This window comes from Pseudophryne corroboree, chromosome 3 (genome assembly GCF_028390025.1).
Source record: "Pseudophryne corroboree isolate aPseCor3 chromosome 3, aPseCor3.hap2, whole genome shotgun sequence".
NCBI classification, from domain to species: domain Eukaryota; kingdom Metazoa; phylum Chordata; class Amphibia; order Anura; family Myobatrachidae; genus Pseudophryne; species Pseudophryne corroboree.
In genome coordinates this window covers 85,626,670-85,650,819 of record NC_086446.1, presented here as the reverse complement: position 1 = coordinate 85,650,819, position 24,150 = coordinate 85,626,670, and the positions used below count along the sequence as shown (strand labels likewise).

The 24,150-nt window shown below is 51.7% G+C and overlaps 1 protein-coding gene across 2 annotated transcripts in view; it reads left to right on the top strand.

The window, feature by feature from the left end:
* Positions 1–24,150, top strand: part of LOC135057065 (oocyte zinc finger protein XlCOF8.4-like) — a 52,636-nt gene that overhangs the window by 16,087 nt on the left and 12,399 nt on the right. For both annotated transcript variants that reach the window (XM_063962963.1, XM_063962962.1), the window contains exon 2: positions 22,811–22,961. In XM_063962963.1, coding sequence (XP_063819033.1) covers positions 22,884–22,961 — 78 coding nt within the window. In that variant the 5' untranslated portion in view covers positions 22,811–22,883. The remainder of the gene's footprint in view (positions 1–22,810; positions 22,962–24,150) is intronic.

Genomic DNA, 24,150 nt, shown 5'->3' with positions numbered 1-24,150 from the left:
GTTAAAGTTTCTATTGATGAAGGCAGGATTCTTACCGATCTGTATTGTAAACCTACCGATCGTGCAACACTGCTTCATGCTCAGAGTTTTCATCCTAAACCCATGAAGTATAGCCTTCCCTATTCTCAGTTTATTAGAGCTGTACGTATCTGTAGTGATAGAGATAAGGCTAAACAAAGCTAAGACTAAAGCCTTGAATTGTACACGTGCTGATTTACTTAAGGGTTCTAAGAAAATCTTTGATCAACCAAAACTCCCTTGGGTTAACCACTTTAACGAGATGAGTGGGACAATCGCTGGGACTGCTAAACAATTGTGGTCGATTGTGACCAGTGATGCCGAACTGAATTTGGGTAAGACCAGACTTATGCCGTGATGTATACGCGGGAAAAACATTAAAGGTTGGGTGATGCGTACTGACATCACTGGTTTACAATCATCACAAAGTGAACCAAATTTTCCTTCGCTACAGAAAGGTTGTTTCAGGTGTCTAAATAGAGTAACTGGTCGATCACTTATGACCGGCAAATTCTTTTGTCATCCCCACTGTGGTAAATGTTACTTTATTAATCATAGGGTCACCTGTACAACAAAGTTTATTGTGTACTTATTGGTAAGTCCTTGTGGCCTGCATTATGTCGGGAAGACCGACAGGACATTAAGAGAGCGCATTGCTAATCATAGTCCGCAATTCATGCAGCTGTGGCAAAAGGCTCCAGTGATCAGCCGGTTGCACGGCACTTTCTGCAAGCAGGTCATAATATTTCAACACTGCGTTATATTATTATAGATCACGAACCTGCTTTTATGAGGGGTGGTGATAGGTCTCTGCGCCTGCTCGGGAAGGAAGCCAGGTGGATACGTACTTTAGGTACGCTGTCTCCCTGGAGGTTGAATGAATCCTCCGGTTTACATTGTTTTCTCTAGCTAACAATTCTTTGTTTTATATAGACTTGCTTATTAACTTTGTTTTGTCATCTTGAATGCTGTCAGACTCATCGCATGATAATGCTCGATACTTTGTATTTCTGATACATGCTGTAACTTTGTGTAATTGCGGTTTGCCACAATGTTTTTTTATTGTTCTTATAGCCTGGTTGCATGATATCTCATTCACTGTCATTTCAGGTGCAGGTATTTGTTATTATTTGTTGTTTTTGGTCTCTATGGCAACCGGCAAGGTGTGTTAACGTCATTACATGGCGACTGCACACCTGAGCCGGATTTGGCAATGACCACACGTGTTGGGGGGAACAGTATTTAAAAGCTATGTTTTGTGCACCGTTTTATATCCTGACGATGAATTCAATTTTGGAACATTGATTTCACTTACCTGCGTCTAAAGTCTTCTTCCATCCGAGTGCCATATATATATTCTATATTTATTTTATATGTTTTTAAACATACGTGTGTGTTACCACAGGGGCATAGCAGTACCGGTTTAGCGAAATTGGGGGTGGGGGGAGCAATCATCTTAGTGGGGGCCCCCACAACTTCATTGTCCTTGGGCCCCCAAAGGCCTTAAGTAGGCCCTGTGTGTGTATAGCATCTATTCACGTGGCGGTGGTTGGCAACAGCAACTTTTCCCACCCGCGGGACACTGCCCCCGTGGGTGGGGAAGGCACAGGTCAGGCTGTTTTAGCAGGGTGCTGCTAAAATGGCAGTGTGCATTTTGCGTTTTTTAAATCTGGCAGGGCGCTGCACCCTGCTAACACAGCCTATCATGAACACTAAGGGGCCCTACACACTGGCCAACCCGCCGCCGAACTGCCCGACGGCGGATACGGCCGACGAGCGACCCGGCGGCGGGGGGGCAGTGACGGGGGGAGTGAAGTTTCTTCACTCCCCCCGTCACGCGGCACCATAGAACTGCAGGCAAATATGGACGAGATCGTCCATATTGGCCTGCATGCACAGCCGACGGGGGACCAGCGATGAACGAGCGCGGGACCGCGCATCGTTCATCGCTGGAGCCTCCACACTGAAAGATATGAACGAGTTCTCGTTCATTTATGAACGAGATCGTTCATATCTTTCAAAAAATCGGCCAGTGTGTAGGGCTTATAAGAGTGTATCATTGTGACCTGTGTATAGTGATCAGTAGGTATTAGGTGTGTGCTATAAGTGTGTTCTGTGTTTAGTGATCAGGGTGCATCAGGTGTGTGAGATCCGTATAACCTGTGCATAGAGATGATCAGTGTATGTCAGGTGTGTGGTATAGCTCGGGGGGAAAACAGGAGGGCTCAATGGTTACTCAGTACTTCATATTTCAATATGTTACATGTACTCTGTAATGTTTATTATATTTTTCTTTCTGCTGCGGGGTACACTGGGTTCCACAGGGAATAACATTGGGGTGTAGAGTAGGATCTTGATCTGAGGCACCAACAGGCTAAAAGCTTTGACTGTTCCCAGAATGCATAGCGCTGCCTCCTCTATAACCCCGCCTCCGTGCACAGGAGCTCAGTTTTGTAGTTGGTGCCATGCAGTGCAGGCATACAACAGGTAGGCCTGCTCCAGCAGCCCTCAGAAGAGCTTTTTTTAAAGTGAAATCTGAAGACTTCAAGTGCTGCAGCAGAGACACTGAATGTGTTAGATGTCAGTCAGACATCTCCTGCTGCAGCTCCATCACCTCCCTCAGCGGCGCTGTATACTCCCGCGCCCTGGTTGCCGGGTACTTACAGCGGAGGCTCCGGTTTGCTACAGTCAGTCACCCCCCCCCCCCCCCCACCCCGTCGCAGCTCTCCAGAATCGCGTGGCCGCCGTTTTGGAGGAGGTAAGAGGGTCCCCCAGGCGGGACCCGCTGGAAACCGCGATCCGGCGCGGCTGGTGTGGACACTGTGGCAGTACAGGGACCCCGCTAGACCACCAGGACAAGGGCACAGGTCGGTTTTACTTAAACCGTTTGTCACATAGCCCACAGTACCCGGTGGTGAAGCCCAGCAAGGGGATAAGGCTTTGACCTGTAGCCCCAGCCCCAGGGCGCCATTTAGAGTAAATGTTCCCGCCCTGGAGCTGCATCTCTCTCTCTCTCTCTCCCTCACTCCCTGTCAGCGTTTGGGCGCCATTACCACAAGCTGAGCTGATCCTGGGACTGTTTGGGCAAATCCTCCTCTGTAAAGCCGCCTGCATGTCAGCGCTGTGGATTTTACAGGACACTTAAGTATTCTACATGTCTGTTGACAGTGTTAGTTAAGAAAGAGTGCATTTATGGGTTTATTCCGAGTTGTTCGCTTGTTGCCGATTTTCGCTATACTGCGATTAGTCGCTTACTGCACATGCGCAAGGTACGCAGAGCGCATGCGCTTAGTTATTTTACTAAAAACTTAGCTGTTTTGCTGTAGCGTCTGCGGAGCATTTCAGTCGCACTGGTGTTCGGTAAATGATTGACAGGAAAGGGGCGTTTCTGGGTGGTAACTCGGCGTTTTGCCGGCGTTGGCTAAAAAAACGCAGGTGTGTCAGCAGGGGCGCCAGAATGATTTCACGCAGGGGGGGCAAGTTTGAATTTAATTTTTGCACCTCTCCTTCAACCTCCGCCCCCCTCCTCCCCCTCCCGTGGTGCCGGTCTCCTCTCCTTCAAACTCCCCCCCCCCCCCCCCCTTCATCAGTGCGGGGGAGCGCTTACCTCTGTATCCCCGCGGGCGGCTTTTAAAGTAGTGTGGAGTGCCCCTTCTGTACTGGCCGGCTGTCTCTTCTTTGGTGATGCATTACTGGGAGGAGGCGTCGCATTCCGGGACCTCAGCCACGCCTCCTCCCAGTAATACATCACCAGTGAAGAGACAGCCGGGCAGTACAGAAGGGGCCCGCACCCTGCCTGCAGCAGCACATTGCTTTTAAAGTTGTAGCCGCTTAAGGGGATGCGGAAGGAAGCGCTCCCCAGCGCCTGCGCCTCGATCATGTTTGGGGGGGGGGGTCAAGCTGCCCCCTTGCCCCCCCCCCCCCGTTCCGACGCCTATGCGTGTCAGGGAAAAACGCAGGAGTGTCTGGATAAACGGGGGAGTGGCTGGCCGAACGCAGGGCGTGTTTGTGGCGTCAAACCAGGAACAAAACGGGCTGAGCTGATCGCAGTGTAGGAGTAAGTCTCGAGCTACTCGGAAACTGTTAAGAATTTTCTATTCGCAATTCTGCTAATCTTTTGTTCGCTATTCTGCTAAGCTAAGATACACTCCCAGAGGGCGGCGGCCTAGCGTGTGCAATGCTGCTAAAAGCAGCTAGCGAGCGAACAACTCGGAATGACCCCCTTAGTGCTGAAACACACTACCCGGCTTTTGCCGGCCGGGAAAAAAGCCGGACGGCTTTTTCCCGTGCCGGCATTGTAGTTAACAGTGTGAGGGCTAGGGTCCCTTCTCACTGCACGGCCCCGGCCCGGCTGCCGGGTTGCAGCTGGGTCTCACCACTGGAAGGTCCGGCGGCCGGGCGGCCGCCGGGCCGTCTTTGGAGCCAGTAAACCATGTGTGTGAAGGGGAGCTTTCACACACAACGGTTTTTTCTGAAGCCGTGTCTGATGCTGCAGCCGTGTCTGAAGCCGTCCTGTGTGAGCAACTCTGCCGGTTTCTCCCGGATGGCAAAAAGCCGGACAAAGTTTGTCCGGCTTTTTGCCATCCGGGAGAAACCGGCCAGTGTGTTACAGCCCTTAGGGTTATTTAGTACAAGTACCCTGTGATATACATCCAGTATTTACTGTGCATTGATATATCTATTGATTATATAGCTGTACTTAGTATTACTTTGTATTGCTAGTCCAGTGCAGTTTTATTGCTTGTCATAATTTCTGCATTGTACATGTGACTGTGTGTGTGTGCATATAGCTGCTGCTTGACTTCCATTTCGTGTATCTCACTCAGATTGCTATCCCTATATTCTGTACCCTGAGGGGGCTAAGTGTGTCGGGTTATTGTTTAATATAGGTGTTTCACAGGATATACTAACTGTATTTTTCTCTGTGATTTTCAGTCACCATATACCTCTTGAATTCTCGGTTTGTGCTCATACACTACACAGGGGGTTCTTGTTAAGGTATTAGGCTGCTGATATTATACTGGGTTGCCCGTGAATTGAGCTTTCAAACATGTCAGCTACAAGGGGCGACAGTGCTGTGGCTGATCCCACAATGCATGGTGGTGACGCTGCAGACACATTAGAGGAAAACATAGCAGCAGAGGGTTCAGTTTCTGGGGGTTCCCTACCCCCCAGTGGAACTGTAGCAATGGAGGTTCATAACGACCCACCTTGGGCTACTTTCTACACGTTGTTAAGTACGCTGGTACCTAGACTTACGCCCCCCTATGGGACCTCCTGTGCCAGTACAACCGCTTATGGTCCCTGCGGTTAATCAGCCATGGGCAGATAAACTGTCCGCTCAGTTGCAGCAATTAAACCACTCACTGATTAAACAGACAACTAACCCTCACCCGCCTAAGACCAAGGGGTCCTCTAAGCGGGCCATTACTTCCTCACAATCCACCAACGTCCCAGACACCTCGTCTGATGAAGAAGGCGTATATACTGACCCCACAGACACTGATCCAGATAATTCTGATGGGGAATCGGTCTCTCAGGTGGATGTTCCTGACTTATTGGAGGCTATCAGGCTAATTCTTCAAATTACTGATGACCCAGAGCCTGATGCTATCTCTAAGAAACCGGACAGATTTAAACGTCAGAAAGTTGTTAAACAAATTTTACCTCATTCTGACCATTTAGTTGAAATAAGTCGGGAATCCTGGGAAAATCCAGGAAAGACATTCACACCTCACAAGAAGATGCTGGCTCGCTATCCCCTCGCTGCGGAGCTAAGTAAAAATTGGCAAACGCCCCCGCCAGTGGATTCGCAGGTGGCGCGGCTGGTGGTGTCCTCAGCTCTGCCTGTAACTACCGTCACTTCTCTGAAAGAACCGACTGATAAGTGTGTGGAGGGTTGTTTAAAAGCTATTTACACCCTGGCAGGAGCTGTGCATCGGCCCACTATTGCAGCTACTTGGGCTGCAGAAGCTATTGAAGCATGGCTCAGGAGGTGGAAGCAGAGCTGCCGTCCAACTTTTCCGATAATGCTAGACAATGTCTCTCGTATATTGTCACAGCATCTCATTACATTAAGTATACAGATGTGGATAAATCCACAGGGAACCAGCGCTCAAACCCTATTTGTAGTGGTGAATGTACGGTTATAAAGTGAAACTAAAATCAATAATGAAAAAGCAGGTAATATACTTAAGGTTGTTTATTCTAAGATGCTGAGATACTTTCTTTCCCAACAGGTATAAATTCGGTTTAAAAGTCAATCAGTGATTGGGGCATGCTCCTGGTTTGAGCTTAAATTCTGAAGTGCAAGGTTCAATTGAAAGAACAAATGCTGTAATCTTTGTAAAGTCGAAAAAAAAAAAAAAAAAAAGAAAAAGAAAAATGCCACAAAAAAATATTAATGATAATATGTACTAAAGTCCAAACCGTTTACAAGTCTATACAGACTGCGGCGTCCCGCTAATCTGTGCTCTGAAGTGAAGGATTCTCTTGTGAAGTGATGAACAGTTGACAGCGGTAGTGTATGCTTTGGTTAGAGTGGAGAATAAGGACCCTGGACTGGCGCTATTCCTCCTGCAGCACGTCCCACAGTAGAGCGCCCGAATCAGGCCCGCTCTGTGGGGCCGCTGACCTGGGGTGTGCGCCTGTCACAGAGGCGAAGTGGACCCGGCCGGAGCTCTCTGAGCGGCTGGCTGCGCCTCTCCTCCTCCTACAGGGACTTACCTTCTCCCTTCCCCTCCGCCTTCCACTCTCCGCTGTCTCGGGCTTCTTCCGTCGCCTGGCAACCGGTTGCTTCCGGAACTCCGGATCACGTGACCGGATGGTTTGCGGAAAGGATTAGCAGTACTGTCCTTCTTTGTAGTGAATATTCGTCCTCAGTCCAATGTAGTATAGATGGGTAGCTCCAACGCGTTTCGACCTGTTAGGGTCTTCCTCTGGGAGTCATTTGTGTGTTTAGGTTGCAGGAATTTAAGGCGTCCTGATAGGGTGGGATCAATTCCCATTGGTCCTCTGATCTGGCTTTGTGATTGGCTCACAGCTTGTCAATCGAAGTTTATGGAAGGATGTGACATCATCACAGTGCTTTAGAGTGTGCCCAGTATTATCTGGCTTTGTGATTGGCTCACAGCTTGTCAATCAAAGTTTATGGGAGGATGTGACATCATCACAGTGCTTTAGATTGTGCCCAGTATTATCTGGCTTTGTGATTGGCTCACAACTTGTCAATCAAAGTTTATGGGAGGATGTGACATCATCACAGTGCTTTAGAGTGTGCCCAGTATTGAAAAAAGGAAAATAATGGAAAAATATATCCGTAGTGAAAAGGATATATATAAAGTTACAATATAGCAGTTATATGAATCAAACTTGCAGAATGGTGTTAATACTCAAAATAATGAACCTTGGGATATTTTGAGGCTATGTTCAAAGGCATGAGAATAATGATTAACCCTCTACAGCATTAACCAATGCCTGTCACTACTTTGATGTAAGAATATCATAGAATAGTGAATGTAGCTGCTGTTGAATTGAATTGAAATGGGATATGTCTTCATTTGCATATGACAGACCTAATTTCGTTGTCAATGTTGAGCCCTTTGGGGGCCAGTGTCCCTAAATTAATCATCATGCACAGTTCTTCCTTATTGATTCTGGAGATGTAATCACCTCCTCTCCAGTTCTTTTTGACCTCTTTTACACCAGTGAACTTAAGTAGAGCAGGGTTTGAGTTGTGAAACTCTTTGAAATGTTGGGATAATGGGTGATCTTCTGTGCCTTTCCTAATGTTGCGTACGTGTTCCCCAATTCTGACTTTCAGTGGTCGTATTGTTCTTCCTACGTATTGTTTAACACATGGGCATTGGAGGATGTATATAATGCCCTTGCTGTGGCATGTCAACCTATCCCTTATCTTATACTCATGTGTATTCGCCTCAGATATTATGCTATATGTTGGTGTAGTACTCCTGGAATTGGTTACCTTACAACCTACACATGTCCCGCAATGGAAAAACCCTCCTTTGCTATGTGAGCCATCAATGGTAGTCTGTGTGGTGTTTGTCGGAGGTATGCAGCTATGTATAAGTTTTTGTTTAATGTCTGGAGCTTTTTTGTATACTACCTTAGGATTCTGTGGTAGTATCTCTGCCAAGGTGTCATCTTGTAGTAATATTGGCCAGTGTTTTTTGAGGATCTTCTTGACTTTATGTGCCTGGTCAGAATATTGTGTATCAAGTCAAGAAGATCCTCAAAAAACACTGGCCAATATTACTACAAGATGACACCTTGGCAGAGATACTACCACAGAATCCTAAGGTAGTATACAAAAAAGCTCCAGACATTAAACAAAAACTTATACATAGCTGCATACCTCCGACAAACACCACACAGACTACCATTGATGGCTCACATAGCAAAGGAGGGTTTTTCCATTGCGGGACATGTGTAGGTTGTAAGGTAACCAATTCCAGGAGTACTACACCAACATATAACATAATATCTGAGGCGAATACACATGAGTATAAGATAAGGGATAGGTTGACATGCCACAGCAAGGGCATTATATACATCCTCAATGCCCATGTGTTAAACAATACGTAGGAAGAACAATACGACCACTGAAAGTCAGAATTGGGGAACACGTACGCAACATTAGGAAAGGCACAGAAGATCACCCATTATCCCAACATTTCAAAGAGTTTCACAACTCAAACCCTGCTCTACTTAAGTTCACTGGTGTAAAAGAGGTCAAAAAGAACTGGAGAGGAGGTGATTACATCTCCAGAATCAATAAGGAAGAACTGTGCATGATGATTAATTTAGGGACACTGGCCCCCAAAGGGCTCAACATTGACAACGAAATTAGGTCTGTCATATGCAAATGAAGACATATCCCATTTCAATTCAATTCAACAGCAGCTACATTCACTATTCTATGATATTCTTACATCAAAGTAGTGACAGGCATTGGTTAATGCTGTAGAGGGTTAATCATTATTCTCATGCCTTTGAACATAGCCTCAAAATATCCCAAGGTTCATTATTTTGAGTATTAACACCATTCTGCAAGTTTGATTCATATAACTGCTATATTGTAACTTTATATATATCCTTTTCACTACGGATATATTTTTCCATTATTTTCCTTTTTTCAATACTGGGCACACTCTAAAGCACTGTGATGATGTCACATCCTCCCATAAACTTCGATTGACAAGCTGTGAGCCAATCACAAAGCCAGATCAGAGGACCAATGGGAATTGATCCCACCCTATCAGGACACCTTAAATTCCTGCAACCTAAACACACAAATGACTCCCAGAGGAAGACCCTAACAGGTCGAAACGCGTTGGAGCTACCCATCTATACTACATTGGACTGAGGACGAATATTCACTACAAAGAAGGACAGTACTGCTAATCCTTTCCGCAAACCATCCGGTCACGTGATCCGGAGTTCCGGAAGCAACCGGTTGCCAGGCGACGGAAGAAGCCCGAGACAGCGGAGAGTGGAAGGCGGAGGGGAAGGGAGAAGGTAAGTCCCTGTAGGAGGAGGAGAGGCGCAGCCAGCCGCTCGGAGAGCTCCGGCCGGGTCCACTTCGCCTCTGTGACAGGCGCACACCCCAGGTCAGCGGCCCCACAGAGCGGGCCTGATTCGGGCGCTCTACTGTGGGACGTGCTGCAGGAGGAATAGCGCCAGTCCAGGGTCCTTATTCTCCACTCTAACCAAAGCATACACTACCGCTGTCAACTGTTCATCACTTCACAAGAGAATCCTTCACTTCAGAGCACAGATTAGCGGTTCGCCGCTGTCTGTATAGACTTGTAAACCGTTTGGACTTTAGTACATATTATCATTAATATTTTTTTGTGGCATTTTTCTTTTTCTTTTTTTTTTTTTTTTTTCGACTTTACAAAGATTACAGCATTTGTTCTTTCAATTGAACCTTGCACTTCAGAATTTAAGCTCAAACCAGGAGCGTGCCCCAATCACTGATTGACTTTTAAACCGAATTTATACCTGTTGGGAAAGAAAGTATCTCAGCATCTTAGAATAAACAACCTTAAGTATATTACCTGCTTTTTCATTATTGATTTTAGTTTCACTTTATAACCGTACATTCACCACTACAAATAGGGTTTGAGCGCTGGTTCCCTGTGGATTTATCCACATCTGTATACTTACCATTTAAGGGGGGGTGGGACACCCCTCATTACCAGCAGCACACCCCGCCTCAGATTAACACCTCAGTGCGCAGAGAACCCATTTCTGTATATCTCATTACATTAAGGACACGGCTTCTGATGCCGGTATTCTGGCGGCCAAGGCTTCTACTACGTCCATTTTGGCTCGCCGGATTCTCTGGTTACGGTCCTGGCCTGTGGATCTAAACTCTACGAAAACCCTGGAGGTGCTCCCTTTTAAAGGGAGACATTCTGTTTGGAGAGGACCTCAACAAGATAGTGGCTGACTTAGCTTCTGCTAAAACAGCGTGTCTGCCTAGTACTGCTCCTTCGGTACCGAAGGCTAAGAGTACTTCCTTTTCACTCCTTTCATCCTTCAGGTAACGCAAAAGGTCAGGCGTACCCGAAACAGGCTCGCACTTCCAAAACCGCTAAGCCCAAACCTAAATGGGCCTGGGCTGCCCGTCGGCCTGCTTCCAAAACTGACAAGCCTGCTGCATGATGGAGCGGGCCTCCCTCTGGGGGATCCCAGAGTGGGGGGCCAACTTCTAGGGTTTACCCAGGAATGGTTAAAGACCACTTCCAATGCCTGGGTACGGGAAGTCGTCACTCGAGGTTACGCAGTATCCTTCAAGAATCGTCCCTCTCATCGATTTTGCCTGACAGACGTCCCTTCGGATCAGGTGAAGGCAAAAACTCTTCATTCGGTGGTACAGTCCCTCCTGGACACAGCAGTGGTAGTACAGGTGCCTCTGGCTCAGAGAGGCAAGGGGTACTATTCACCGCTATTCCTAGTCCCGAAACCGAATGGGTCCTCTCGGCCCATTCTCAACCTCAAGTCCTTGAACAAATATGTGAGAGTCTCCAAGTTACGTATGGAAACTCTTCGCTCTATTGTTCTGGCCTTGGAACCCGGGGATTATATGGTCTCCCTGGACATACAGGATGCTTACCTGCATATTCCTATTGCAGTGTCGCATCAGCAGTACCTGAGGTTTGCTGTTGGCAACCTCCATTACCAATTTCGGGCGCTACCTTTTGGCTTAACCACGGCCCCGCGGGTCTTCACCAAGGTCATGGCGATAATGACGACTGTACTCCGCCGTCAGGATCCTCCCGTATCTGGACGACTTGTTGATCCTGGCGAATTCCCCAGAAGTTATCCTACGCCATTTGGCTCCAGTTTCTGCAAGCCCACGATTGGCTCATCAACTGGAAGAAATCTTCTCTGGTCCCTGCTCAGTGCATGGTGCACCTGGGGGCGTTGTTAGACACTCACAACCAGCGGTTGTTCTTGTCTCAGGAGAAGGTCCTGAAACTTCAGGACAGGATTTGATGCTTCCTATCTCGTCCGCAAGTGTCGATACATTCGGCGATGCAAGTGCTAGGTCTCATGGTGTCTGCTTTTGACATGGTGGAGTACGCTCCGTTCCATTCCCGCCCTCTACAGAGATTCTTGCCAAGTGGTATGGCCTTCCTCACCAGGTAAGGTCTCACATGATCTCCTTGTCTCTGGAGGTACGTCTGTCACTGAGCTGGTGGCTTCAGAACCAACGATTGAGCAGGGGTCGTCCCTTCTGGATCTCCAACTGGGTCCTTCTGATGACGGATGCCAGTCTGAGAGGTTGGGGCGCGGTGTTGGAACAACACTCCCTTCAGGATCGGTGGACCAAGGAGGAGTCTTTTCTCCCGATAAACATTCTGGAACTGTGGGCGGTGTTCAATGCTCTGAACTTGGCCCACCATTTAATAAAGAACAGACCTGTTCAAGTACAGTTGGACAACACCACCACGGTGGCATACATAAATCATCAAGGCGGCTCTCGAAGCCGCATGGCCATGAGGGAAGTATCCAGAATTCTTCAGTGGGCAGAACGCCATCTGTGACAGGACGGTACCGTACGAAAGCACTCGCCGCTTTCGCGTCCCGTTGGCTGCGCACAGAATGGAAGGTCAAGCCGCACGAGGCCTGACCACATAAAGGATTCCCGCTTACCGTCAGTAACCGCCTGTCACTGACTCCACCCACTGCGCTGTGGGCGGGTTCTCGCTGCCGCCACCATACTCCTAACCTGCCGTGGCGTTTGGAACCACGGTTCTGCTCTGTATGTGCCGACGCACTGCCTTACCACAGCTGTGTGGTGCTGACGAATCCCCACTAGCCACTTGCTAGGCCTCTACCGGTAGCTGGCGGAAGGCGGAGCTTGGAGACGCTAGGTGCTTCCCTGGACAGCCGGAGGAAGGGGCTAGGTTTGGCCTAACCCTGTTGGTCACAAGATGAAGCAGTCTTCTTGAGGCAAAGATGTTTATTGCTCAATAACCTTTAAAAAGGCTCCTCCCTATTGCTAGGGGTAACAGCATACAATCAGATGTTTTCAGCAGAATAAGATGGAATAATAGACTCCTATGGGCCAACTGGCCTCCTTTTATCCCTCTCCAAGACCCCTTACCCCAGGGGGTAAGCCCGCCCTGTGGTGCACAACCAATCAATGTTTACCCATGAGCTGTGCATGCCTTGGTCTCATGCACAGCTAACATTGTCCCCTATGGACAGTGGGGAGTGGTCGGTCTCCTTTGACTCTCCCATCTTGGAGAATCAGGATACTTCCCGGTGCCGTTCAGTCTGGCTGGGGGAAAGTTTTCCCTCCTAAACTGACTTCCAGAAACCTGCCCGGGACCCAGCCCACTGGCTGCAGCCTGGATTTGGGCTCCAGAGCTGGGCAGCCTGGCTCCCCGGTCCAGGTCTCTTGGCCACTACGGGTGATCTCCATGGAGCTCCAAGAAACCACTCAGCTTGTTTCATAGCTGAGCTGCTTCTCTCTCTCCCTGTGCCCCTTGGAAGTGTGAGGCTGGATGGGAAAGCATTCCGTTTTTGGGGAAAAGGTCTGGGAGAATCCATCAGCCTGCACAGCCATGGATTCCCCCCTCCTGGGACACACAACTAAGTAAGTGCAATTTACCTTTAAGTACATTACATTTAAATCACACTGTACATGTTATACATTTAAATACACTCTGAGCCTGCACAGGCTCCACATACCTAGGCACTGCAGTGCCTTACAACACACTGTAGGTCATTACATTTAAACAATGTCTGGTTGGTTAACTACTGTACCCTAGTCCTGCAGCCTGGCTGCTAGGACCCTGTCTGTGCTGGAGGTATGGGGCTGGCTTCCCCCCATCCTCCAGCCTGCCTGTAATGCCTGCCACTGGAGTCCAGGGAGCTGGCTCTCCCTGTCCCCCCAGTGGGGCACTCGCTTTGTGGCCTCGCCGCACGCAGCGGCGCATCCCCCTGTACTGAAGCCCGGCGGCCCGGGACACTTGTCCCGGCCGCCGTGACTCTGGCTCTGTTGCAGCGCTGAGGCACCGGGAGCGTAGCTCCCGGACCCCAGCGCTCATCAGCCTGCTCGCCAGCCTAATTGCACCCACGCCGCTAGGGAGCCGGCTAGCCCGGTCCCCCATGAGCGGCGCTGACTTGTGACCTCGCCGCAGCGTCCGACGGGGAGCCGAGCTGCGGCGCACCCCCCTCGCTGCCCAGCAGCCCGGGACGTTTGTCGTGGCTGGCCACCTCCAACGGGCTGAGGCGCCGGGAGCGGAGCTCCCGGCCCCCAGCAGCGGCTCTCCCTTCTCCCCGGCGCGCACACTCCAGTGCGCCCGGGGCTACACTGACCGCTGCCGGGAGCGGAGCTCCCGGACTCCGGCGGTCAGCGGCTCCCTCTCCCCCGGCGCGCACACTCTGCTGAGCGCGCCGGGGGCTGCCCTGACTGCCGTGGTCTCCGGAGAGGTCCGGGACCACGGCACATATAAAAATACATGTACTTAAACATTTAATAAAACACGGCGCCTAGCGCCCAATACATTTTTCAAATCTGGCGCCAAGCGCCCTTTGTCCTTTAAAATGGCGCCGGGCACTAGGGGTTAACCCCTTCAGTGCCGCGGCGGCCATTTGCCTCGTGGCTGGGGCTCTCCGGCCACACTCCTCCCCCCCCCATTCAAGCGGGTCAACCAGGGACCTATGTCCCAACGATTTGGGGCCTGGTCCCGCAGTCCGTTGGGGTGAAGGGGACGCTACCTGGGGGGTGTAGGCTCTGGCCTAGACAGTTCATCCATAGTGTAGTGGGCCTCTCTTCGTGGGTGCACAATGTTCAAATAGTCCACCTGAAGTCCAAGTTCAAGGCTCCACCACAAAAGTCTGTCCAATTCCCCCAAGGTAGGTTGTAGCCACCTAACAGGTAGGTGGTAAGTCACCACGGTGGGGGGCCGGTTACAAACAAGTGCCACCCACGGTGTCCCAATTGTGGCATACCCCACCTCCCACAATAGCAGTATACTGCTCAACTAGGCCACAGGGTGCTCCTGCCCATATGGCTCCTTCTGGCTCGGTACTGCTCCCAGTCCGTGCAGTGGCGCAATAGTTCGTAACACACAGTCCTGGTCAAGAATGTGCGCCATCAGCACTGGAGCGGGTACCCGAGCCTCCTTTAATGACTGGAATGCCAACTCGCAAGCGGGTGCAAAGTCCACTGACTTGGGAATGCCCTTCCTAGCCATCTCTGTCAAGGGGTTCACTACAGGACTAAAGTTAATGACAACAGGTCCGTAGGGCCTTACAGGTTCTAAGGTCAGTACCTGTCTGGGGGATGTGGGTCGGGGACAGCCTCTGGTTGCCTCCACCCCCTCTGGTTTGGGCCTACCCCTGTCTCCTCCCACATGGTGCCCCAGGCACTGCACCTCCGTCATACCTATCTGGCAACTGTCTGCCCTAACTGTCAGACCTGCCCTCCAATCCTCCTCTGTCGACCTATGACTCGGGAAACCTACCCTGTCACCTAGGCCTACTCCTTCCTCCTCGTCCGCTACCTGTGCCACAGTGATGGCGGCCAGACCACCAGCCTCTGGATCCTGTGTGGCATCCACTACAGGGAGGCTGCGTGTCTTCCCCGATCTACTGCGCACAGGCAGGGGACCTGATATGTCCACAGCAACTTGAGGCAAGGGTTCTCCTATGGGCAGAGGCCCAGAGACCACACAACCGCTGGAGTGCCCCGGCTGCCAACGCATGGCACCAGCCTTACATTTGGTCTGGGCGTCATCCGACATTCCAGACCAGGGAAAGCTCTGTGTCAGGCACTTCCGGGTACGGTCTGTCTCCGGGTTACTGTCCAAAGGGGTTTTGCTGGCAATCGACACCGGTTGCGCAGGAACGGACCAGTTGGACACATTCCCTATCTGGTCTTTCCCCTCCCACTTTCCTGGCTACCCTGTACCTTAACCCTTCCCGCCAGGACAAACTTCCTGCCCCAACCCTGTCAAGGCCGCTGCCAGAGTGGCGCCTTATGCCTTTCGGGGATGGGTCAGAGAGTTGAGCCTCCCTAAACTCCTGCCTGTGGCCCTCAATTTCTCCTAAATTGGGACACTCTACAGGGGGATCTAGGTGGGGACTACTATGGTCAGTCTGGTAGGGGTCAGTCATGGAAAAATCAGTGTGGTTTCTCATACTCACCGCCGGAGTTGGCAAACCACTTGGGTCAGGAGCATCATTGGGCACCCCCACAGGATCAAACGAGCTGGAACCGACATCCTCTGCGTTGCTAGTGGACGTGGGCATACCAGAGGCAAAAGGCATGCGGGGTCGATGTGCTGATCTAGCCGCTGTAATCTTTTCCTCTGGGCTGGTTGATGCTGTGGTTGGCTGTGCTGGCAGTTGTCTAGCAGCTGTAGTCTTTTCCTCTGGGCTGTGCTGGAGTAGCTGATGTCAACGGTGGGTTTGGAACTTGACTCCGGGGAATGGCGCCAACAAACGTAGTGACGATCCCACCACCCAGATCATTTCCTAGGACCACATCAGTTGGGAGACCATCCATGACGGCAACTTCTCGCAACTCTGGTCCAGCTCCCCAGTCCAGGTAGACTCTTGCCATGGGAACCGCTTTCTCTGTTCCTTCTGCCAGGGTGACCGTGGCAGTGCGACCCTGCAATACTGCAGCAGGATCTATAAGGTGGGGGCTCACCACAGTGATTGAGGCCCCAGAGTCTCTTAGGCCTTCCCCCTGCAGGGGTCCCACGTGGACTGGCTGCAGGTGCCTCCACATGTTGTGTAGGGGCTGTTTGGCCATGCAGGTGACACTCTCCGCAGAGTGCACCTGTCTCTCGCCACACTCCATCGGACTGACTGGAGGGGGAACAGTCTCTGTAGGCTCATCTCCTCTCGTCAAACAAGTGAGCTGGGCTCCAGCACTCGGATTTGGGGCACGAGTCTGGGGTGCTTTGGATGCAGGACAGTTCATCCTCAGATGTCCGATTTTCCCACAGCCGTAGCACTTCTTCTCCAGTCGTGGCACCGATGATCTCTGATCACTTGCAGGGACGCTGCGGTGCGGTTGCTGGCCAAGAGCACCCGGTTGGAAGATGTTTGTCTTTGGGGTTGATGAGCTGAAGAGGGGGGTCCCCTTGGTGGTACAGTCTGTTGGAGCTGGCTGCTGGCGGGGCGCTTCTGCCCCCGTGGCCGAATTGCCACATATTTGTCGGCTAATTGGGCAGCCATTTTTAAGCTGGGTGGCTCCCAATCTAGCACCCACTCCTTCACTTCTTGGGCGCACCTGCGGTAGAACTGCTCCCTGCAGATCAGGTCGATCAGTGCGTCCCATGTAGTGGCTTCCGAATCCTTCACCCACTTCACCACGTACTGCCGCAGCTGGGTGGCGAACTGCTCATGGGTGCTGCTAGGATTCTTGGGCAAGTCTCTGAACTTCTTCCTGTAAGACTCTGGAGTGATGAAGAATCGCTGGAGGAGGGCCTTCGCGACTTCGTCGTAGTTCCCACAGTCCTCCGTCGCCACTCCTCGATAGGCCTCCAAGGCAGAGTGGGCACCAGGTGTCTTGCCCACTCTGACTTGGGTAGATCGTGTAGTTTACAAGTCCTTTCAAAGACTTGCAAATGTCCATCAATGTCCCCGTCACTGTCTGCAAACTTGGCAAACTGAATTCGTCCTGATCTGTGTACAACAGCTGACAACGGCTCCCGGGGTACCACAGCCTGTGGTGCCCGTTCATCACGCCACATCTGGATGATGATTAAGTGCTCTTGCTCCGTTGCCCTTTCCCCCAATTCCGCTAGCCGATCTGCTAGGGTATCCGGGCCGCCCCCCCTGGGACGTTGGGATCCGGGCCCTGCTAGGGATTGCTGGGAAACATGGCTGCTGTGAAAGGGGGCGGGGCTTGTGGATCTCACCGGTTCCTTACGAAGGTCCACTGTTGGGCCGTCCTCTCCGTTGCTGACGCCGTCAGTGCTTTCCACCTCCGCCCGATGAGACTCCTCCACGCTCCTGAGCGCCGCCTTCATGACGCTTCTGGACGCGTTGGAAGGGATATCCACACCCTTCTCCTGGCACACGATCTCCAGATCATCCTTGGACATTCCGCTGAATTCCGCCATCTTGTGCGTTCTCCTGCGCTGCAGTTACTCCTCTCCTGAGTAACTCGGCTTCTCCAATCGGGTGATGAAAAGCCGCCTGGGAATATCCCACCACTATGCCACCAATTTCTGTGACAGGACGGTACCGTACGAAAGCACTCGCCGCTTTCATGTCCCGTTGGCTGCGCACAGAATGGAAGGTCAAGCCGCACGAGGCCTGACCACATAGGGGATTCCCGCTTACCGTCAGTAACCGCCTGTTACTGACTCCACCCACTGCGCTGTGGGCGGGTTCTCGCTGCCGCCACCAAACTCCTAACCTGCCGTGGCGTTTGGAACCACGGTTCTGCTCTGTATGTGCCGACGCACTGCCTTACCACAGCTGTGTGGTGCTGACGAATCCCCACTAGCCACTTGCTAGGCCTCTACCGGTAGCTGGCGGAAGGCGGAGCTTGGAGACGCTAGGTGCTTCCCTGGACAGCCGGAGGACGGGGCTAGGTTTGGCCTAACCCTGTTGGTCACAAGATGAAGCAGTCTTCTTGAGGCAAAGATGTTTATTGCTCAATAACCTTTAAAAAGGCTCCTCCCTATTGCTAGGGGTAACAGCATACAATCAGATGTTTTCAGCAGAATAAGATGGAATAATACACTCCTATGGGCCTCCTTTTATCCCTCTCCAAGACCCCTTACCACAGGGGGTAAGCCCGCCCTGTGGTGCACAACCAATCAATGTTTACCCATGAGCTGTGCATGCCTTGGTCTCATGCACAGCTAACATTGTCCCCTATGGACAGTGGGGAGTGGTCGGTCTCCTTTGACTCTCCCATCTTGGAGAATCAGGATACTCCCCGGTGCCGTTCAGTCTGGCTGGGGGAAAGTTTTCCCTCCTAAACTGACTTCCAGAAACCTGCCCGGGACCCAGCCCACTGGCTGCAGCCTGGATTTGGGCTCCAGAGCTGGGCAGCCTGGCTCCCCGGTCCAGGTCTCTTGGCCACTACGGGTGATCTCCATGGAGCTCCAAGAAACCACTCAGCTTGTTTCATAGCTGAGCTGCTTCTCTCTCTCCCTGTGCCCCTTGGAAGTGTGAGGCTGGATGGGAAAGCATTCCGTTTTTGGGGAAAAGGTCTGGGAGAATCCATCAGCTTGCACAGCCATGGATTCCCCCCTCCTGGGACACACAACTAAGTAAGTGCAATTTACCTTTAAGTACATGACATTTAAATCACACTGTACATGTTATACATTTAAATACACTCTGAGCCTGCACAGGCTCCACATACCTAGGCACTGCAGTGCCTTACAACACACTGTAGGTCATTACATTTAAACAATGTCTGGTTGGTTAACTACTGTACCCTAGTCCTGCAGCCTGGCTGCTAGGACCCTGTCTGTGCTGGAGGTATGGGGCTGGCTTCCCCCCATCCTCCTGCCTGCCTGTAATGCCTGCCACTGGGGTCCAGGGAGCTGGCTCTCCCTGTCCCCCCAGTGGGGCACTCGCTTTGTGGCCTCGCTGCACGCAGCGGCGCACCCCCCTGTACTGAAGCCCGGCGGCCCGGGACACTTGTCCCGGCCGCCGTGACTCTGGCTCTGTTGCAGCGCTGAGGCGCCGGGAGCGTAGCTCCCGGACCCCAGCGCTCATCAGCCTGCTCGCCAGCCTAATTGCACCCACGCCGCTAGGGAGCCGGCTAGCCCGGTCCCCCATGAGCGGCGCTGACTTGTGGCCTCGCCGCAGCGTCCGGCGGGGAGCCGGGCTGCGGCGCACCCCCCTCGCTGCCCAGCAGCCCGGGACGTTCGTCCCGGCTGCCGCGGCTGGCCACCTCCAACGGGCTGAGGCGCCGGGAGCAGAGCTCCCGGCCCCCAGCGGCGGCTCTCCCTTCTCCCCGGCGCGCACATTCCAGTGCGCCCGGGGCTACACTGACCGCTGCCGGGAGCGGAGCTCCCGGACTCCGGTGGTCAGCGGCTCCCTCTCCCCCGGCGCGCACACTCTGCTGAGCGCGCCGGGGGCTGCCCTGACTGCCGTGGTCTCCGGAGAGGTCCGGGACCACGGCACATATAAAAATACATGTACTTAAACATTTAATAAAACATGGCGCCTAGCGCCCAATACATTTTTCAAATCTGGCGCCAAGCGCCCTTTGTCCTTTAAAATGGCGCCGGGCACTAGGGGTTAACCCCTTCAGTGCCGCGGCGGCCATTTGCCTCGTGGCTGGGGCTCTCCGGCCACACCATGTGCCAGCCATATCGGCAGTGTTCATTCCGGGAGTCCTAAACTGGGAAGCGGACTTCCTCAGTCATCAGGACATACACGCCGGAGAGTGGAGACTCCATCCAGAAGTATTTCAACTCCTAGTGGACAAGTGGGGTCTCTCAGATGTAGACCTGATGGCATCTCAACACAATCACAAGGTTCTGGTATTCCGAGCAAGGACAAGGGATCCTCAAGCAGCGTTTATGGACGCTCTGGCAATTCCATGGAACTTTCGGCTGCCATACGTGTTCCCTCCGGTGTCACTTCTGCCCAGAGTAATAAGAAAGTTCAAGCAAGAAGAAGGAATCCTACTTCTGATCGTTCCAGCGTGGCCCAGACGGCATTGGTTCTCAGACCTTCAGGGTCTCTAGTTAGAGCGTCCTCTTCTGCTTCCACAACGACCAGACCTCCTTGTTCAGGGCCCTTGTGTTTACCAGGATTTGGCCCATCAGGCTTTGACGGCGTGGCTCTTGAAGCTTCCGTACTAAGGGCCAAGGGCTTTTCTGAGGAGGTGACTATGTTGAAGGCCCGTAAGCCGGCTTCTGCTCGGATTTACCATTGGGTCTGGAATTCTTACTTTGCTTGGTGCGCATCTAACAATCATGACGCTTACAAGTTTAGTACGCCCAAACTTTTGGCCTTTCTACAACAGGGCCTGGACTTGGGCCTTCGTCTGACCATCAAGGTTCATATTTCTGCCTTGTCTGTTTGGTTTCAGAGAAAAATTGCATCTCTGCCTGATGCTCATACATTCACTCAGGGTGTGTTACGAATTCAACTTCGTTACATCCCGCCTGTGGCTCCTTGGTATCTGTCGGTGGTTCTAGAGGCATTACAGGAGTCTACGTTTGAGCCTCTTGAATCTGCAGACCTTAAGTGGCTTTCCCTTAAGGCAGTGATTTTCAACCTTTTCCAGTTCGCGGCACACTGAACAAGATTTTAAAATTGCCAAGGCACACCATCGGTACCCGACGGGAAAAAAAAACACACAGGGAAATAAAACAAATATATTTGTCCCCCAAGGGGAAAAACACACACACACACACACACACACACACACACACACACACACATTGTCCCCAACAGTTATTAAAATAATGCCACAGTAATTCCACATTTTACCCCCCATACAACACTGTCCCCAATAGTAATTGCACACATTGCCCCCATAGTAATGCCACCACACATGCTGACCCCCACATTAATGCCACCAGGCACACTGACCCCCATAGTAATGCCACCAGACACACTGACCCCCGTAGTAATGCCACCAGACACACTGACCCCCGTAGTAATGCCACCAGACACACTGACCCCCGTAGTAATGCCACCAGACACACTGACCCCCACAGTAATGCCAACAGACACACTGACCCCCACAGTAATGCCAACAGACACACTGACCCCCATAGTAATGCCACCAGACACACTAACCCCCACAGTAATGGCATTGCACACACTGTCATAGTCCTAAAACACTGGCCCAAACCTTTTCTTCCTTTCCCCCTTAGCGGCAGGAGCAGTGAGGAGCAGAGCAGCACGGGCCACGAAGGGAAACTAGACGCAACCCAGGCGGGATGGTGATATGTACGTGACCTATGAGTCACACCACGTCGTAGGGGTCACGGGCGGGCCCGCAGGAGAGCTGCCGTCTTCACTACACAATGACCACGGAAGAGCTGCCTGCACTGCACGATATTAATACAGTAAATCAGTATCACTCTCGGGCAGCGCAGGCAGCTCTTACGCGGTCATTGTAAAGTGGGGACGGGCAGCAGGGACCTCTAGCGGCGGCACACTTGACAACCGCTGGCGGCACACCAGTGTGCCGTGGCACAGTGGTTGAAAAACACTGCCTTAAGGTATTGTTTCTACTGGCTATTGCCTCTGCTAGACGGGTGTCTGATTTGGGTGCCTTGTCTTGTAGGTCCCCCTATCTGATTTTTCACTGTGACCAGGCGGTTCTTAGGACACGTCCCGGGTACCTACCTAAGGTGGTGTCTTTTTTCCACCTTAATCAGGAGATTGTGGTTCTGGCCTTTGTCTCTCCTGGATTGTCCCTCCAAAGAGCGGTCTTTGGATGTGGTACGGGCTCTCCGTATCTATGTGAAGAGGACGGCTCCCATCAGGAAGTCTGATTCTCTTTGTTCTGTTTGGTTTTTACAAACGTGGCTGGCCTGTTAACAAGCAGACCTTGGCCAGATGGATTAGAATGGTGATTGCACATGCTTATGTACAGGCTGGCCTTCCAGCTCCTGCTACAATCAAAGCCCATTCTACTCTGTCTGTTGGACCTTTTTGGGCGGCCTGCCATGGTGTGACCCTTGAACAACTGTGCAAGGTGGCTGGCTACGTGGTCCTCAGTGAACACATTCATAAGGTTCTATGCCTTTGCTACATCCGCCTCTCAGGATGCTTCCTTTGGACGCCGGGTTCTTGTGCCCGCTGTAGTGTGTCCCCTCCCATGGGGAACTGGTTTAGGACATCCCCGATGTTATTCCCTGTGGAACCCAGTGTACTCCGCAGCAGAAAACGAGATTTATGGTAAGAACTTACCGTTGTTAAAACTCTTTCTGTGAAGTACACTGGGCTCCACAGCGCGCCCACCCTGACACACTTAGCTTCTTTGGGTTTGTATGGCATTAGCCGCTGACACCTTCTCCTGTCGTGAGAATGTGGTGTATGTAGCTACTAACGGCTGTCGTCTCTTTTTGCCTGCTACTGCAGTGGGCTGGTTAACAAAACTGAGCTCCTGTGCACAGAGGCGAGGTTATAGAGGAGGCGGCGCTATGCATTCTGGGAACAGTCAAAGCTTTTAGCCTGTTGGTGCCTCGGATCAAGATCCAACTCTACACCCCGATGTTATTCCCTGTGGAACCCAGTGTACCTCGCAGAAAAGATTTAACAACGGTAAGTTCTTACCATAAATCTCGTTTATTTCTAGACAAGTGGCGAACCAGAGCATCTTTACTAGAGTTCACGTGAGGGTGAAATGTGTCCTGTATAGATCACTGAGTATGGACAAGGACAGGAGTCACATGACTGAGAAGATATTACATCTCACTCTGGAGATCATTTACCTGCTGACTGGGGAGGTGAGAGGATCTGGCAGTGTCATTGCTTGTATCTGTAGTAATAATGCAGGGACATGACTGGGGGGGTGAGGGCATCTGGCAGTGTCACTGCGGCATCACTTATATCTGTAATAATAATACAGAGACATGACTAGGGAGGTGAGGGGATCTGGCTGTTTCAATGCGGCATTGCTTATATCTGTAGTAATACAGAGACATGACTGGGGAGGTAAGGGATCTAGGAGGGGTCACAGTGACATAAACTTTGTCACATACCCCTCCATTTGAAATCCTGCATAGCTGAGAATAAGTCCTTTGCAGTTAAGGGGTTAATGAAATATGACACTAAATGGAGAGGTTATTCCAGTCCTAAATGACACCAGTGTTTCCAATCTTAGGGACCCCACCTGACCACCTGCCTTGTAGTACTAGGATGTATACCTAAATGGCTTTCTGCTGCGGGGTACACTGGGCTCCACAAGTCTGGACAATGGGGTGTAGAGTAGGATCTTGATCCGAGGCACCAACAGTCTCAAAGCTTTGACTGTTCCCAGAATGCACAGCGCCGCCTCCTATATCACCCCGCCTCCCAGCACAGGAGCTCAGTTTGTCAGTTGGTGCTGCAGTAATCAGGCACTTAACAGAGGGGCTGCTCCAAGCAGCCCTGAGAAAAGCTTTTTACGAGGTAAAAAGTGAAGACTTCAAGGGCAGCAGTAGTGGTAAATGTCTTGTGACATTCACTGCTGCAGCTCCAGCTCTCCCCAGCGGCGCTGTACACTCCCGAGCCCTGGTTGCCGGATACCTACAGCGGAGGCTCCGGTTTTCTTCATGTTAGACACACATGGCTGGGGCTCTCCAGGATTGCGTGGTCGCGCTTCGGGAGGTGGTAAGTGGGTCCCGCTCGCGGGACCCAGTCTTTATCGCGATCCGGCGCAGTCAGTGGGAGGCGGGACGCACGCGCTGGCGGTGGACACTGTGGATACAGGCGATCCCGCTAGTTCACCAGGGCATGGGCGCAGGTCAGGTTTTCTCTTAAAACCGATTTTAATATCGCCCACAGTACCCGGTGGTTTTGCCAGCAAGGGGGATAAGGCTTAGACCTGAAGCCCCTCCCCCAGCCCCAGGGCGCCATTTCCAGCAAGTGTTCCCGCCCTGGAGCTGCATCTCTGTCTTTTCCTCACTCCCTGTCAGTGTCTGCGGCGCCATTACT